Source organism: Lampetra fluviatilis, chromosome 57 (assembly GCF_964198595.1).
Source record: "Lampetra fluviatilis chromosome 57, kcLamFluv1.1, whole genome shotgun sequence".
Classification (NCBI taxonomy): domain Eukaryota; kingdom Metazoa; phylum Chordata; class Hyperoartia; order Petromyzontiformes; family Petromyzontidae; genus Lampetra; species Lampetra fluviatilis.
In genome coordinates this window covers 8585579-8602251 of record NC_136331.1, presented here as the reverse complement: position 1 = coordinate 8602251, position 16673 = coordinate 8585579, and the positions used below count along the sequence as shown (strand labels likewise).

At 57.4% G+C, this 16673-nt stretch overlaps 1 protein-coding gene across 3 annotated transcripts in view; it reads left to right on the top strand.

Annotated features, from left to right (window-relative positions):
* ZZEF1 (zinc finger ZZ-type and EF-hand domain containing 1) overlaps positions 1-16673 on the top strand; it is a 47853-nt gene that overhangs the window by 26697 nt on the left and 4483 nt on the right. For all 3 annotated transcript variants that reach the window (XM_078880439.1, XM_078880440.1, XM_078880438.1), the window contains exons 30-50: positions 636-735; positions 1125-1289; positions 1713-1835; positions 1996-2145; positions 2294-2423; positions 2645-2777; positions 3672-3837; positions 4139-4451; positions 5056-5327; positions 6723-6897; positions 7249-7387; positions 8396-8649; positions 9572-9703; positions 10343-10636; positions 11022-11122; positions 11458-11587; positions 12273-12412; positions 13007-13244; positions 14182-14325; positions 15118-15286; positions 16327-16422. In XM_078880439.1, coding sequence (XP_078736565.1) covers positions 636-735; positions 1125-1289; positions 1713-1835; positions 1996-2145; positions 2294-2423; positions 2645-2777; positions 3672-3837; positions 4139-4451; positions 5056-5327; positions 6723-6897; positions 7249-7387; positions 8396-8649; positions 9572-9703; positions 10343-10636; positions 11022-11122; positions 11458-11587; positions 12273-12412; positions 13007-13244; positions 14182-14325; positions 15118-15286; positions 16327-16422 — 3564 coding nt within the window. The remainder of the gene's footprint in view (positions 1-635; positions 736-1124; positions 1290-1712; positions 1836-1995; positions 2146-2293; positions 2424-2644; positions 2778-3671; positions 3838-4138; positions 4452-5055; positions 5328-6722; positions 6898-7248; positions 7388-8395; positions 8650-9571; positions 9704-10342; positions 10637-11021; positions 11123-11457; positions 11588-12272; positions 12413-13006; positions 13245-14181; positions 14326-15117; positions 15287-16326; positions 16423-16673) is intronic.

Genomic DNA, 16673 nt, shown 5'->3' with positions numbered 1-16673 from the left:
GCGTTGTGGGTAAGGGACGGCATTTTGGGTTGCAGGGATGAGTTTATGATTTTCGGGTGACATTTGTTTTAGATTTTTTAAGAAGAATTTTAATTCTTTTTTGCTTTTACAGATAATTTCCACGATGTACCAATCTAAAATGTCTCCGTGTTTTAACCATGGTGAAGTCGCCCGATGCCACATGGGGGGTGCTTGTTCCGTCTCCCATTTTCATTAGTAGCTGAAAACCCCCACACACACACACAACGTGCAACGTTGGCCGGTGTTAGCCAAACATCCACGTGCTGAAAACTACCTGCACATCACTCAATTGGGATCACAGGCTGCAGCACCAGCAGCATCGCTCTACTTCCGGCAAAACGTGGCAGGACCCTTCTCTTAAAAAACCCGGAGGTTCTCCTGGGTAAACAAGCGTTATAATAATGATGATGTTTGCTCTTGTAAGAAGACGTATGCAATTACAATAAAACAAGAAACATGCTCCGTTCTGGCCACCGTGACTGCATGGGCCTTGGCGGGACCGTGCCGGCCGCGCCGTCGTAGCCAGGCCACCGCCGCTGCCGGGGTTTCACCGGCCGGCACAGGCGGCCTCCCCAACCTCACACGGCGTCGCCCCTCTCCCCAAACTTCACCAGGCGCTGCCCACGTCCGCCCTCCCGTCCGTGAGGAGAGACTCTACCCCTGGGTTGGTGACATCCTGGCCTTCGTCAAGGACAAGAAGGCGACCCCGGACGGGTGAGGGCAGCGGTGGGCACAGGAGGGAGAGTGTGGCCGAGGGGCGGTAGGTAGGCGGGCAAGAGGGTGGTCACAAACGTGATGCATCTTGTAAGTCATCTCGGTGAATCCATAACCTCCTACCAGCGGACCCTTCCACACTTCACGTCACCACCACTTGGTGAATAGGTGGCTGTTGGTGTCGCTGTGTGCATGCGCGAGTGAGGGTGTGCTTGTGTGTGAGCGAGTGTCATTGGTGCTCTCTAACAGCACTTGCCCCAACAGTCTGTTAAGGCTACACGGGGGGGATTTTTCTCTTTGTTTTGTCAGTGAGCGTCAGCTGCTGCAGGACGAATAGGTTCCAGACATTGACATTCCACCACCGGACGTGCGTGCGTGCGTGCGTGCAGTGTGCTGCAGGCGGTGACGCAGCAGGCAGCCTTGGCGCAGAAACGCGTGGCGTCCCTGGCGCGCGTCAATGGCAGCCTGCACTCGGCTCTCTACGATCTCGAGATGGTGGCCCCAGCGCTCGCCTACCTGCAGGGCCTGCTCGCTCACCAGCTCGCGCTGCCGCGGTACAAGCCCGGCTCCTTTGAGCCGTTTGGCTGCCCCCCCCTCCCCTCGGAATCCATCCCACGGTTCATATCTCACCTCCCTCCCCTCCCTCCCTCCCCTTCTCGCAGGGATGTAAACGTCAGTGGCACTGACTGCCGCAGTGACGTCCCTGGCCAGGACCCCGGGAACCTCACAGCTCCCTATTTGTTTCCCACCTTTGTTTACCCCCCCCCCCAATTCCCCCTGAACTCTCTTAATCTTCCCTTAACTTTGTGCCCCCCTCATAAATTTCTGACCCATTCTCAGGCAAACCGATTGTGGTAGCGGTAGAGTTGTGGTTGGGTTTACGGTTGCATGTTGTGGATGTCTTGACGGTTGTGGCTAAGTTGTGGTAGCGGTGGGGGTTGTATCGCCGTGATGATGGTTTGTGTGTCGTGGTGTAGGTACCCACTTGAGGGGGTGAGGACGTGTGGGCCGGAGCTGGCGGCCGCCATGCAGGAGCGGTACCGCGAGCTGCTCGGCACCCTCACGCAAACGCTGCGACTGCCATCGCTGCACGCCGACAGGTCAGCCACCGTGGCTGGCACACGCCCGCTCACCGATTCGTCCGCCCCACGCGCGTCTCTGCGGTGACCCCGGCCGCGTCTCTGCGGTGACCCCGGCTGCGTCTCTAAGGTGACCCCGGCCGCATCTCTGCGGTGACGCTTGGATGTCTGCTCCCTGCAGCTCGCGCGTGGCGCTGGCTACGGCCGCCCTGCACCTGCTGTGCCTCGACTGGGAGCCCAGCGAGGCCTCGCTGCTCACGGAGGCCGAACTCCCCGAGATCCTCGTCGGCATCGCCCTCGGGACCACCGCTACCGTCCTCTCGCTGCCGTGGTAACGTGGGGCCGTGGGGGGTGACCTGGGGAAAGGCCGAGGGATCGCGAGTGTCACGGCCGCTCTGTAAACCTTGGGACTCGTTGAAGCACCACGTGAACCTGCGCCTAACGCTTTGCTCACAACCACCCCACCGCCCCCCACCTAGCGAGTCGGCAGACGCAGCGGAGGAGCTGGCTGCCTGGGAGAAGGAGCAGCGCTGGCTCCAGGAGTTCTCGTCCGACAGCGCCGATTGGCTCCGCCAACTCCACGATGCCAAGCCGGACAAGTGCAAGAAGGTGAGGGGGGGGGGAGAAGCTCGGCCCAGCCGTTAGGGGTTGGGGGTAGAGCCAGGGGGGGGAACCAAGGGGTATGGATAGGGGGTAGGGTTGGTGTTGGGGTACAGTTAGGGTTATGGGTAGAGCTAGAGGTGTTCAGGTTGTGTGGTAAGGATTAGGGGTAGATCTATACACGTGTATAAGAGTGCTTGTGCGTGTGTGTGTGTGCGTGCTGCGAGCAGGCGTTTCTGGTGAAGTACGGGGAGCGGCTGCACCGCGAGACCCTCTGCAGCGCGTGCCGTTCCCTGCCGCTGCACGGCTGCTTCCGCTGCCTGCAGTGCACCGACTGCACCCTGTGCATCGACTGCTTCGTCGGTGAGCCGCGACTCGGCTGTTGTAAACCCGTGGGAGAAAACATAAAATAAAAAAACGTCGGCTTAAAAATGTCACGCGACAAACGCTGTAACGCAGTGGCAGAGTGTGCGCCGTGGAACAGATGTCACTTTTGCTGGACAAATGGCTAAATTGCAAAGCTGCCAGCTACAAACGGCACTGTCAAATAATTTGTCACAGATAAAGAATGCAATACGTTTCTTGCATTGGGCAAAGAGACGAAGATGATGATGATGGGAGGAGGGAATTCAAAAGTGGAGCAGTGTGAGGAACGAAGCACGAAAATAAGTGTTGTGACCTGCAGTGTGGTGAGTGAGTGAGTAGGTCACTGAGTGGGTGGGTAAATGAGTGGCTCCATAAGTATTGTGGCCTGCAATGTGGTGGTTGAACACCGTGTAGATGAGCTGAAGCGATCGGTGTGGTGGGCCTGGGTCTTCACACTTAAACAAGAGTTCTCTTAGAGGGAGCTCCGTGATATCCGGTTCTGCGGGCCGTCCTCTCAAACGACAGGTCGGCAGCGCTCTGCGCGAGCTGCCAATGTAATCTTCATCTCGTGATGTGACACAGTTTGGATGCGAATCAGGAAAGATTAAAACATTGATAGAAATAATATGATTTATTCAAAACAAGTTGAGCAACTTATACCGTTTTCCAAAACGGAATTATCTCTCTGTAATTGCCACAACTGTCGCCGTGTGTGTGCATGTACCCACGTTTAACAGTGGTGCTGCGCGCGTACAGACACACACACACTTGTGCGTATGTGTACCCACACTGGGCGGTGGTGGCATTGCGCGTGTACACATACACGTGTACACATACACGTGTGTGCACGTACCCACACTTGGCGGTGGCGCCGTGCGTGTCCTCACACAGGCGGGGTGAAGCCCAGCGGCCACGACTCGTCACACGAGCTGCTGCGCCTGGAGGCGGCGTGCGCGTCGTGCAGGGGCCTCCTGCTGCGCAGCCGCGTCTCCTGCTTCTCCTGCCCCGGCCTCCTGCTCTGCCTGGGCTGCCAGACCCACAGCAAGTTCCCTCCTGGGTAACGGCAGTAGCGGACCTCGTGACACATCCCCCCCCCCCCCACTCCGCGGTGTAAGATGCGTGCGCGAATGGTCTCAGCCAGGCCTCCAAATAAAAACTGACTCGGGGGGGGGGGGGGGTGGAGGGTGGAGGGAAAGAAAAAAAAACGACCACGTTAACTCTGGTAGATGAGATGGAGTCGAGATGGATTGCGTGTCAACCGCGTCTAAACGTTAAACCGCTGTGGCAGCATCCGTACGTTTGTGGGAAATGATTCAAGACAGCCGGAGCGTAACTGCTCGCCCCCCTTGCCCCCGCAGGCACACGGCGCAGCACGCGGTGGACACGGAGCCCTCCGCGGTGTTCCTTACGAGCGACGAGTCGGGCTGGCCCTACCTGCAGACGCTCGCCTGGCATGTGCTCTCCGTGCTCGCGCTCAGGGGCACTCCCAGCGGCTTCGCCTCCCGGCTCCCCGCGCCCTCCGCCCGCTGTGCTCAGCTCCTCATCCAGCGCTTGCGCAGCACGGGCGAGGAGGAGGAGGAGCACGGGGACGAAGCGGCGGCACTCGTGCGCCAGAGCCGGCAGCAGAGGATTCTGGGACTCTTGGCAGCCATGTTGCCACCACCCACGGAGGTAACGGTTGACCGGCGGTGACGCCGCCGGCCCGTGTGAGACTGCACCGATTTTTGCAGTGCCGATGTCCTGCTGGTGGTGTCGGTGTCGGAGAAATCTGTGTTCCCCCGTGGCTAATCTGTTCCTCCCTGGGAGACTCGCATTCCTACGTAGGTGTCCATGGTTGCGCTTTACAGCTGTCCGATGTGTTTTCGGGTTGTACCGTGTTGTAAATAAATAGTTATAACCATGCTTATTTTCCCACATCGCAACTTAAAGTGAGCCGAGAGTATTTGCAGAAGTTCAATTAAACCAATTCTTTCTTGCGTGTAACTGACAGCCACGGGCGTTAGGAGTGTTAAAAACTGTCAGAAGCCGTATTGCAGGCTTACGTCGCATGAACTGCAGTTAAAGGATTTAAGTAATCTTTATTTATACTGTAAGTACAGCAAGTGCAAAACCAATACGATAAAATGTAGAATGGAAAGTTTGGGCTTACTGCTATCGCGATAACCGTCATAATAAATCGGGATATCGTATCGCAAATAATGATATTCTGGCATCGCTACTACAATTAAGACTGCCCCCCCCCCGCCCACCCAACACTTCCTCTCCTGACTCCCAGCCGCTCCCCGAGGCGCTGTCTCCGCTGGTGCCGCTGCTGCTCGACGCGGTGTCCCCCAGGAGCGGCTGGCGCTCGGGGCCCGGGCTTCCCCACATGGCGCTGGCGCTGCTGGGACGCACGCTGCCCTTCGTGGCGCCGGCGCAGGCCGACTCTGCCACGGCGGTGAGGGCGGCGGCAGCGACGACGACGGCGCGGTCGGCCGCGCCGCCGCCACCGGACGGATGGGCGGCCCTCGCTCACCTCATCGGCCTGGGGGCCACCGTCACCAACGGGTGGGTGGGTTGGGCGCCACGAGAGAGCTAATCGTCGTGGGCACGTTCGGTATTCGTGTCATTTTTGTGGCGCAAGGCCATCTCTAGCGACGGTGCCGTGTGTCACGGACGCAGTCTGCTGTAGTTTCGCAGTAAGGGGGGGAGATATGTTGCTATGGCGTTTACAAATTGAGTTTTTTTTTTGGGTACATTTTCAAGTTTTGTAAAATTTGGTCCGTGATGGCGGCACACGATGGGCCTACTCTTTCATAATGACGTCACAGGGTCTTGATCTTCTCTGTGAAGCAAATGACTGCGTATATATTAATAATAATGACGTAACGTGTCAGATTTTGCAGACAAGTCCAACTCAGAAGCGCGGAGCCAAGCTCAGGGAGGCTCAACAGCCTGACCAAACAGATAGAGGCCTTTAGATGTTTCTTGAAAGTCTGAGTGCATTTGATGTTGTGGATGTGCAAAGGGATGGAGTTCCACACGGAGGGGGCGATGGCAGAGAACCGACATGACCGTGGTTGCCGAAGCAGATTTTGATTGGCACTGCTGCGTAGGGGTTCTACACACCGTCGAATTCACTCTGGTGGCCTGCCAAATTTGACCCGTGAACCGCTGGCCCATGTCGCTGCCATGCTCCACATTGGTCATTGCAGGATGATGAAGGGAGGGGGAGAGATCCAGTACCGGCTCCGATGACAATCGCCCCTGATGTTGGCCGTGGTGGGGAATCGAGCTCAGTTCGCTCACAATCGGCCGAAAACCCAGAGTGTATGCACCAGGATCGAAGGCGTACCGGTCCGGCGCTCTAACTTCTTGAGCCACCTGGCAGGCGGCTATATAAATGCCTTCTGCCATACTCTGGGAAGCTTCCACAGTGGTGTAACGGTCAGTAGCGCACCAGACTTCTAAAACCAGAGGTCGCCAGGGCGATTCCATCTCCCGGCGTGGCAGTTTAAACAACGGTGCAAGTTCCTTAAAATCCGTCCCCGACGCCTCTGTCCACCCAGCAATGGGTTCGCCGCAGGGAGTCACTTGTGCCCGTCGCGTGTGGTGGGGTAAAGCGTGGGTACTCCCACTTCTTCCTGCATGCCTGGGAAGGGCCAGCACCAGAGCTTCCTCCTCGTGCAAAACGTTCCACCGGCAGATTCAAACGAAAGGTCGAATCTCATGGAGACATTTGGTTCAGAGAATTGTTCTTCATCTGGTGTGATCTAAAAAACAAAAACGCTTGTACACAAGGCAATTTAATTTTAAAATATTGGGTGGCCGGGAGAGTCTTACGATGCAAACTTGGCCCAGATGGCTACGTGGCATAGCCCAAAAATCTGTTATGAAGCAATTGCCAACCGCAGCGGTATCTTTACCTCCCCGACTCCACCTGTGCGTGGTTGATGCCCGCAGGACTGGCCGGCTGGACTGGGCTAGCGCCATCACCGCTATTCTGCACGCGCTCGCAGCGCAGCCCCGCTGGAGCCCAGCGCTCTGCTCGTTCTGCAGCGACCGTCTCTCGTGCCTGCCCACCGACCTCTCCTGGGACAACATCAGCTACCTGCTCTTAACGGCCATCCCGAGCGAGGTGACGTCACGGGGCTAGGCAGGTGACGTCACGGGGCTAGGGCGGGCTAGGGAGGTAAAGTCACGGGGTGAGGGAGGAAACTTCACGGGGCTGGCGAGGTGACGTTACTTACACGTGAACGTCTTTGCAACCAATTGTGAGCAGTTGAGGCAGACGCGCGATCTGCCCCGACCCCTGGACCCCATTTACTGACCCTGTCTCCCCGCGTGCTCACCTTGTGACCTCGCGTGCTCGCCTTGTGAACACACCTGCCGACAACCTTAACGTCGTGATCCTTTATCCCGGACCCGGTGACCCTGCTCGCTGACCTCTCGACCCCACCCCCACGTGCGCTGTGACCCCGTGACCCAGCTTCGCGTGCTGGGTTTGGGCGTGCGAGCCCAGCGGGAGGACGCGAGCGGCCATCGGCAGGACGTCGTCGCGGTCAGGCGTTTCACGGAGAAGCGGGAGAGCGTCGTGGTGGATTGTCGCACGCGCCTCTTCTGCAAGGGTGAGAGAGAGCGAGCGAGCGCCGCCGCTACCACCCACGCCGCTCATTCTCACTTCCCAGATATCGTCCTGAATGTGCTCTGTGCAGTTGCGATTAAAACGTCGCTTTTCAAATCGATTAAGTTTGGATGGGCGAGCTGAAACGATGACAATTGGCGCATCGTTAAAACGGTTGCACGCAAAGGTGACTCGTTTAATTTGCTTTGGCCGTGTCGGGTGGTGGGAGCGGTCTCAGTGACACGGATGTGGTCAGAGCATCACGTGGCCTTACCCAAAAGTTAATTATGAATCGTGATAATTTGCGTGCGAAAATCTTCGTGTTAAATTAATATTCACATAATAAAGCCTATGGTCAGACACAGGTAGAAGATACAATGTAGTGTGGTGGGGATGAGTTTGGGATAAATAAAATTGTATTTCGTATTTTTAAGGATAATTTTGAATCCTTGTATTTTGGGATCATTTGCATGATGTAACATTTTTACTCATCTTCGTACTCACAAAAGGGGGTTGTCAATGGGTTAGGGATAGGGGATCAGTTTGGGATTTGGTTTGAGGTTAAGGTTGGGGTTTGGGTTAAGGATAGGGTTAGAGTTATGGTGTGAGGGTTGGTCGGTGATAGGGTTGGGGTTAGTGAATTGGATATGGATAATCTTCAGGGGATATGCATATGGATAGGGTCAGAGTTATGGATAGGGTCAGGGATGATACAGTTATGGTTTTGGATAGGGATGTGGAGAGGCTTGGCGACAGGGTTATGAAGAGAGTTAGGGTTTGGGTTAGGTTTGTCTTTTTTCGTATGGCACGTTGCAGAGATAAGCAACTGATCTTTGGGGGTTGGGGTTCAGGATGGGGTTAGGGTTTCGGTTAGCGCCGGGGATAGAGATACGGATCGGCTTTGATATTGGACTTGGGGATAATGGTGAGCGGTCGGCGAGGATTTGCCCGCGGCTTCTCACCGTGTTTCTCGCCGACCCCGTTGTCTTCTTGCCGCCACCGGCGCCGTCAGTGGACGACGACTCCCTGAAGCTGGCGCCGCAGGGACGGGCCCCGCTGGACGTGGTGATGGCGGCGCCGGGCGTCGGCGAGCACACCGAGCGGCTCCTCCTCTTCACCGGCATCGCCGGCCTCCTGCTGCAGCGGGCCGGCAAGCCGCCCTCTCTGCCGCAAAGGATTGTGGGAGCGACGGAGGGGGTGGCGCTGAGCTACAACGAGTCCCTGGTGCTGGCTCTGAGCCTCAAGGCAATCCTGCACCTGCTGCAGGTCGGTAGCCACGAGGCACCAGCAGGGCTCGCATGAAGAGGCGGTGATGGCGCAGCCCCACAATTCCCTGCTCGTGCCACTGCTGACAGAAAGGCCTCCGCTCGAAAGAGCTCTGGAGGGTGTTTGGAGTAATCTTGCTAAGCTGACATCACAAGCTGTGGTGTAACCAAATTGTACTGCCGGGTAGACGGAGGAGGAGGCGATTCAAGGAACTTGCTCCATTGTTTCAGCTGTTGCGTCGGGATGATGGAACCAAACCGGCGACCACTGGGGTAAGGGTATTGGGAGAGATGGGTGATGGGGGAGGGCAGAGAGGGATGTGGGGTGGTGGTATGAGATGGTCAACCCACGGCACCTGAGTGTGTCCCGTGACCTGCCAGCGAGCCTTCGACACTTCGCCTGGCCTCAAAGTGCACCTAGCCTGGCACAAGCTTCATGATGATGTCACCGCCACTTGGTGGCGCATGGTGGCCGTTGTTGTTGATGGTTGATGGGGGAGGGCGGCGGGCAATGGGTAGAGGGGTGATGGAGGATATGGGGACCGAAAGACATAACTGCTGTACAGCACACACACACACACACGTGTCCTGTACACCACCACACACATACCCTACACACACACACGCGTGTCCTGTACACCACCACACACATACCCTACACACACACACATGTCCTGTACACCACACACACCCTACACACACACGTGTCCTGTACACCACCACACACACACACACACCCTACACACACACACACGTACCCTACACGCACCAGTATACACATCTATATACACACCCTACACACACACACACGTACCCTACACACACCAGTATACACATCTATATACACACACACGTACCCTACACACACACACACACATCTATATACACATCACATGTATTCTGTGGGGCCTGTGCCGTCTCAGAACTCACAGGACGGTGAGGCGCAGGGCGAGGCACTGGCCGCCATCTTCCGATCCAGCCTCCTGCCGCAGCTGGGGCCGCTGGCGCTGAGGGGCACGGGGTTGAGCTCCGCCTGGCTCCTGCCCGAGCTCCAGGTGAGGCCACACGGCGAGCGTGGTGAGCGTGGTGAGGGTGGTGAGCGTGGTGAGGGTGGTGAGCGTGGCGAGCGCGGTGAACGTGGCGAGGGTGGCGAGGGTGATGAGCGTGGTGTGGGTGGTGAGCATAGCGAGGGTGGTGAGGGTGGTGAGCGTGGCGAGGGTGGCGAGCGTGGCGAGCGCGGTGAACGTGGCGAGGGTGGCGAGGGTGGCGAGGGTGATGAGCGTGGTGTGGGTGGTGAGCATAGCGAGGGTGGTGAGGGTGGTGAGCGTGGCGAGGGTGGCGAGCGTGGCGAGGGTGGCGAGCGCGGCGAGGGTGGCGAGCGTGGTGAGCGCGGTGAGCGCGGTGAGGGTGGCGCGAGGCCGGTATTTGGGTGGTCAGCATGGTGAAGAGAGTGATTGGCGTGGTGAGGCTCGTAAGGGTGATACGGATGGTGGGAGGGGTGGTGAGGATGCTGGTGGTTAGAAAGACGAGGGTGGTGGTGGTGGTGAGGCTGTTGGTGATTATTGCGGCTTGCCAGCTAGTGCTGGCTTTGCTGGCTTTGCTGGCTTTGCTGGTACTGTTGCTGTCGTTACTGGCGTTGCTGCTGGTGGCGCGTCGTTAATGGGGAGTGTCCCTCTCGCTGTTCTCTACCCCAGATGCTATCCCTGATGCAGTACCTCGGAGAAGGAGACCCCAGTGAAGGGGGGGGCCCCGGTGTAGGGGACCCCGGTGTAGGGGACCCCGGTGTAAGGGACCCCGGTGTAGGGGACCCCGGGAATTCTCCAGTGACCCCCTCGGCCCAGCCTGCGGAGGAGCAGGATCCCAAGGGGAGACCACAGGGAGATGGGGTGGAGGAGGAGGAGGAAGACGATGAGGCGGTAGACAGTACTGGTGCGAGTCCTGAAGACCCCCTGGAGGACCTGCCAGAGCCCACCAAAGTCTTACTCAAGGTGTGAGGACGCTTGGAGCACGCACGGTGCCTTCAGCGCATTCGGCGTCGCTAGCCTGTGACGATGGTCTTAGCCATCATCGGTTATCATCATGAATCATCATCATCATCCTTGGCATCATTATTGATCTCATCACAGTCATCTGTGCGCCTGTGCCTTCATATTTGGCAGCATCATTATAGTCATCTTCAACCTGTGTCTGTCATCATATGCGTTATCTTTGTCATAATTGTCATCAACATCAAAGTCATCATTGTCTTCATCTTTCTCAACATTGTTGTCTTCGGCATGACAACCAGCCGCTAGTTGTGCAAGCGCTGATGTTGGGAATGGTGAGGAAGCACGTGGTTCTCTCTCTCCCCCCTGCCCCCCCCGTCGCCTGCAGCTGTGCCGGGATTCTCTGGGCGCAGAGCCGCATGACCTGCGAGCGCTGTGGGAGCGCCACTCCGGCCCGCTCCACTCGTTCGCACTCGAGCTGCACAAACAGTGAGCTCATCCTCCTCCCCTCAAACTCCCTCCCCCACCTGCCTGCCTGCCTTCCTGTCACCACACGGTAGTGTAGCGGTTAACACATTGCGCTATGAACCCATCGACCAGAGTTACATTTCCGCACCAGTGATGATGATCTGAACCGGTCCTAAGTCGTCTCAGTGCAGTGTGTCAACATCGCCACTGGGGAGACAAAGGCGCCGAGGCATGGTGCTGGCCACCACCTCCCCACGTGCCTTCAGCCTTCATAGGCGCTCGCTGAACGGCACTTGCACCAACAGTCTGTTCAAGGCTACACGGGGGATCTTTGCCTTTGTCGCCACGCGGTTCAGGTTGGGGGGCTCATCGCTGACGGGGGGGGAGGAGGAGGGCGTGGCGCCGGAGGCTCCCGCCGATGCCTTTGCCCCCCAGGTGCCCTGGGAAACCCACTTGGACCGCGGCGCCGTGGTGCTGCCCGCCAAGGTGAGCACCGCCGGGGGTTGGGGGGGGGTCCCTGACGGCAGTGAGCCGCTGTGGCCGCGCAGGAATGCTGCCAATCGGTGCACATTACCCATTGTGACACGTGGGGAGGCCTTCTTCTAGACGGTGGCCCGCAGTGTTGCTTGGGTCGCCAGGAGCCGGGGGCGGTACAGCAAATTGCGGGCTGATCTCCATCTGTCGCTTGTTTCACGGGATCGAGCGTTGCCCGCTTGCACGCGTGGGTTTTCCCCGGTTTACTCCCACATGTGTACACGCTCGTCATTCATTTCCTGAAATCATCTTAATATAGAGAGGGCGGCAGAGCTTGGGCAATTTTTGGAAGCGCCGGCTGACCCGCCTGGCTGCTGCCTTCCAGCTCGGCATCTGTGGTTCCACAGCGATTTTGCAATTGAGGTTTGCATGAACGACGACGCTATAAAAAATAAATAATCATTACACTCAACGTTGTTGTTGACGACGACGATGATGATCGTGACAATAACCGATGATAACACTGATGGTGGTGGTGGCGATGTCGACAATGACACCGATGATGATGGTTTTGATGCAACTTAACGAAGATTCCGATTCCGATACTGTCGACGATGACGCTGTTGACGATGCCGAGCGATGAGAGGATTATCCGAGCAGCTAATCCTGTGTGTGCGGTACACCGTGCGCGGTGTAGCCGGTGCCGGGGGTATGCCGCCGGGCGGTGCCCTACAGCGCCGTGGCGGCCGTGCCGGTCGCGGTGTGCAGCGAGGAGCCGGTGCTCACCGCGACGGCGGGCAAGATCGTCCGCCAGCGCAGCGCCCAGCTCCTGCAGCAGTGAGTGCCACGTCTACATCACTCCACTCTACCCATCTCGCTACTCTCCTGTACTCTGCACGATCCTCCACTCTCCACCAGCCTGTACTCGAGCAGCTCCTGCAGTAGAGAGTGTCGCACCTATATCTACATCACCCTCCGCTACTCTCTGTACCCTGATCTCCACTCTACCCAAGTGTTCCAGATCCTGCACAAATGAGCGGAGGGGGCACCCAGATCTGAATCGCCCTACATCACTCTACTCTAGACCACTCTAATCTACATTACTCTACTATCCGCCTCTCTCCTCTACTCTACTGTCCACTTGCCTACTCTACCATGCCCTGCAGCAGTGAGTGGGGAGAGAAATCCCAGGTCTACATGAACTGTACTCCATCCTTTATTATTCGCTCCACCACTATTCACTCCTCATCTCTCCTCCCTACCTGTCTAATCTGTACAACTCTACTCTCTCCGACAACACTCATGTACTTTACCCTCCTCTACTCTCTACTTCTCTCCTCTGCCGTTGTTTATCCCATTGTTAGTGTTGATCCCATTGTCGTCGTCGTCGTTGTTGTTGTTGACCTGGCTTCCCTGTGTCCCCACACTCAGGGCCCTGCAACCACGCAAGGGGGCGACCTCGGGCTCCACCGCGGGGTCCTCCCGCTCGCAGATCACGCACGCCTTCGCCACCCTGTGCGCACGTCACATGATCTCGCACCTGCTGTCCCACTGGTCGGCCTTCGGGGTCAGAGCCGTTCACGAAGCGCTGGGATTGGCCGAGCCGAGTCACATGGCCTACCTGCTCGATATACTCCTGAAGCAAGATGGCCCGGAGAAGCTTCAGAAGGTGAGGCGGTTGTTGCGATGACGTCGCCCGGCGTCGTGGGCCCCCTGTTAAAAATGTCAGCCTAACCTGAAGGTGGTCCAGGGGTCGGAGCACGGAGATCCTGGGTTCGAATCCGGGTGTTGGTCCGATAAATCCGTCGCTTAAACTGAGCGGTGACATGGCCCAGCGGTAGCGCGTTCGTCGCTTGTTTGCGGAGGTTCACGGTTTCAAATCCGGCAGGCCGCCCTGGTTATTACTGCGGTGCGCGTTAATCGTACTGACACTACGCGCCGTCTGCTTCGAAGTGGACGGTAAAGATGGCAAGGGTAGCCCATTGTGTGCTGGCGTCAGGGTCCGAATTGGCCAAATTCGGCAATTACACTGCAAATTACTCAATTGGGATCATACCCACAGCAGCAGTCATCGCCCCCTACTGGAAGAGTAGTGCCCCAAATCGCTATTTCATACGAGACTCATCCTCGTCTCTTGAGTTCTGAACCGTTAAACAAAATAAACTCGTAATCAACGTTTTTGGGTTAGATCGCGTTATTTATAAATGTGTCGTAACCCTCCACCAGCCGACACGGCCAATCAGCAACAAAAGTGTCACGTTGACAAAAGATAAATAGTTCACTACTTTAGCCCACGGGTGTGTTTAAGCGTGAAACCACAACATTTACTAATTTTTTTAGCAAAAAAAGTCTTAGCCCAGTCACCAATGGCTTAGACAGCCTTACATAGACACAGAGATTCGCATAGAGATCCATTTACTCACATAATGATCCATAAGTGGTGATGACGGTTGTGGTCGTGGTGATGATGGTAGTGATGATGATGACGACGACGGCGGCGATGATAGTGGTTGCGGTGGTGCTGCTGTTGATGGGAGATGGTGATGTTGTTACTGATGCCAGTGGTGGCGACGATGATGATAATGATGATGATGGTGGGGGTCTAGATACTGGAGGAGGTGGTGCCGCACTGCGACCCTCCCCTGCTGGAGGCCCTGGCGCTTACTGCCGCTCGCTTCCTGGCGGAGCCCGTGGTGGTGCAGCGCATGCGGGAATCGCCGCACCCTTACCCAAGCGAGTACAAGCGAGAGGTGCGTCACCCGCTCGCCCGCTCGCCGGCTCGGCCTCTCATCCACCACCCGCTCACACGCCTACTCGTTCACTCTGTTGACCCACTCGCTCACTCACCCGCTCGCCCAGCCACACATTCACCTGCTCACCGATCCTGCCACCGAATGTCCACCTGTGGAACCATTCGAACCATTCGACGTGGTCGCTGATCGACTGGTGGACCCATTTGTGCTGCTGGAGAGACACAGGCAGTGGCCGGATTGGGGAGATTTAAGAAACTTGCTCCGTAGTTTGAACTGCCGTGCCGGGAGATTGAACCGGCGACCTGCAATCCAGCACTGTGGAGGCAGCGAGAGTTGGTGGATCACCACGGATTTGTGAAACTCTCTCCCCCTACCCATGGGCGTCAGTCACCAACTGGCTTGCCAGGGTACGATCGCAGTCCAGCAAGCGGATTAATTTCCACCTGTATTCCATCTGTACAGGGATTGAGTGTTACACCCCCCCCCTTTGCACACGTGGGTTTTCCGCAGGTACTGCAGCTTTCTGCCACATGCGTAAACAACCCAAACATCACAATGTTGGGACCGCAGAGCTTGGAAAATTGTTGCCGCTGCTTCCAGCTTGTCCGATTCAGAGGCGCCGCGAAACCCATCGCTCTCTCCAACAGTGACCGAAAACTGCGCGCGAGACAAATCCTAAATAAAAAATGTAACAGAAGCTGCTGCTGTTGCTGCTGCTGCTGCTGCTGTTGCTGCTGCGGCTGCGGCTGCTGCTGTTGCTGCTGCTGCTGCTGTTCCCTCCTCTCGCAGGAGAGTCTCTACTTCCCGGGGGCGGCGTTCCTGTCGGTGTGCCTGCACCCGTGCTGCAGCACTGGCTCCACCAACGACCAGCTCATCGTCTCCACCGTGCCGACCCACGACCTTCACCGCCACGAACGCTGCGGCCCCGCAGACTACTGGGAGCCCTTCAGCATCGCCGGTGAGGCCCGTGCGAGTGTGGGGTCAGTGGTGCCAGTGGATGGGGTGGGCGGTGCCAGTGGATGGGGTGGGTGGTGCCAGTGTGGGGTGGGCGGTGCCTAGTGAGTGGGGCTGGGCGGTGCCTAGTGAGTGGGGTGGGCGGTGCCATTGTCAGGTGGGCGGTGCCTAGTAAGTGGAGTGGGCGGTGCCATTGTCAGGTGGGTGGTGCCTAGTGGGTGGAGTGGGCGGTGCCTAGTAAGTGGGGTAGGCGGTGCTAGTGGGTGGGGTGGGCGGTGGCGTTGTGGGTTGACGGTGGCGGTGGCAGTAGATGTGTGTATGTGTATTGAACTTCTTTCGCACCATACGTAGCCACCCATGCTAATCGGAGGTGCGGGGGAAGGACAACAAACTAAACACAAAAATAACTTTTGAAGAAATGAGTTTTCAATCTCGATTTAAAGTAAGGGTGTGTTGAGTAGCTCATTAGGGGGTGTGGGTGAGTGTGGTGCCACAGTGGGGTCTGTGGGCTCCATCAGGTGGGGTGGGGGGAGGCAGTGTGGGGGGGTGGGGGGCACACACTGATGGGTATCCACCTCTGCTCCATCAGATGTGCCAATAATGGGTGTGTGTGTGTGTGAGCGAGGAGTGGTGGTGCAGTGGTTAGCGCATAACACCTGGCCAACAGAGTTCCGAATCCCGCTCGTGGTTGAACATAACCGGTAATTACCCGAGCTGGTCCTGGGCCTTCCCCAGGTCGACTCGGACTTCCGCGAGTCGTCGGTGCGGCATGTCATCGTCGGTGCGGCGTGTCATCGTCGGTGCGGCGTGTCATCGTCGGTGCGGCGTGTCATCGTCGGTGCGGCGTGTCATCGTCGGTGCGGCGTGTCATCGTCGGTGCGGCGTGTCAACATCGGCAGTGCAGAGGCGAGGGGCGGCCGGGCGTGGTGCCGGCCACACCCCACCCCCTCGTGCGCCCTACCAGCATTAACAGCACGTGGCCCGCCCCATCAACACGTGCAAGTTGACACGGGTGGGATCCTGACCCTCGTGCTGCCCCTACAGGGGACATGCTGTGCTACAAGTTCACAGGCAGCCGGCAGCAGGACTGGGGCTATCAGTTCACGGTGGTGGCCAAATCCTACGGACTTTTCTACGCAGGTACTGCTGCGACGCCGTGCCTTGAGACCGCCGTCCGTTTCGGCAATGTTTACGGCGATCAAGTGCGTCTGTGCGGCTCGTGGATGTTGAACCGGTCGAGAAGTTTAGAGACGCAGGTGATGATGAGTCTCATTTTGCAAGAGTGACCGCGGGTCACCACAGTGGCAAAAGCATTTGTGTAAAGACAATAAAGTAAATCGAAATGGGTGCTAAAAACAATCGCGTGTGTTACAGAAGACATTTACAGGCAT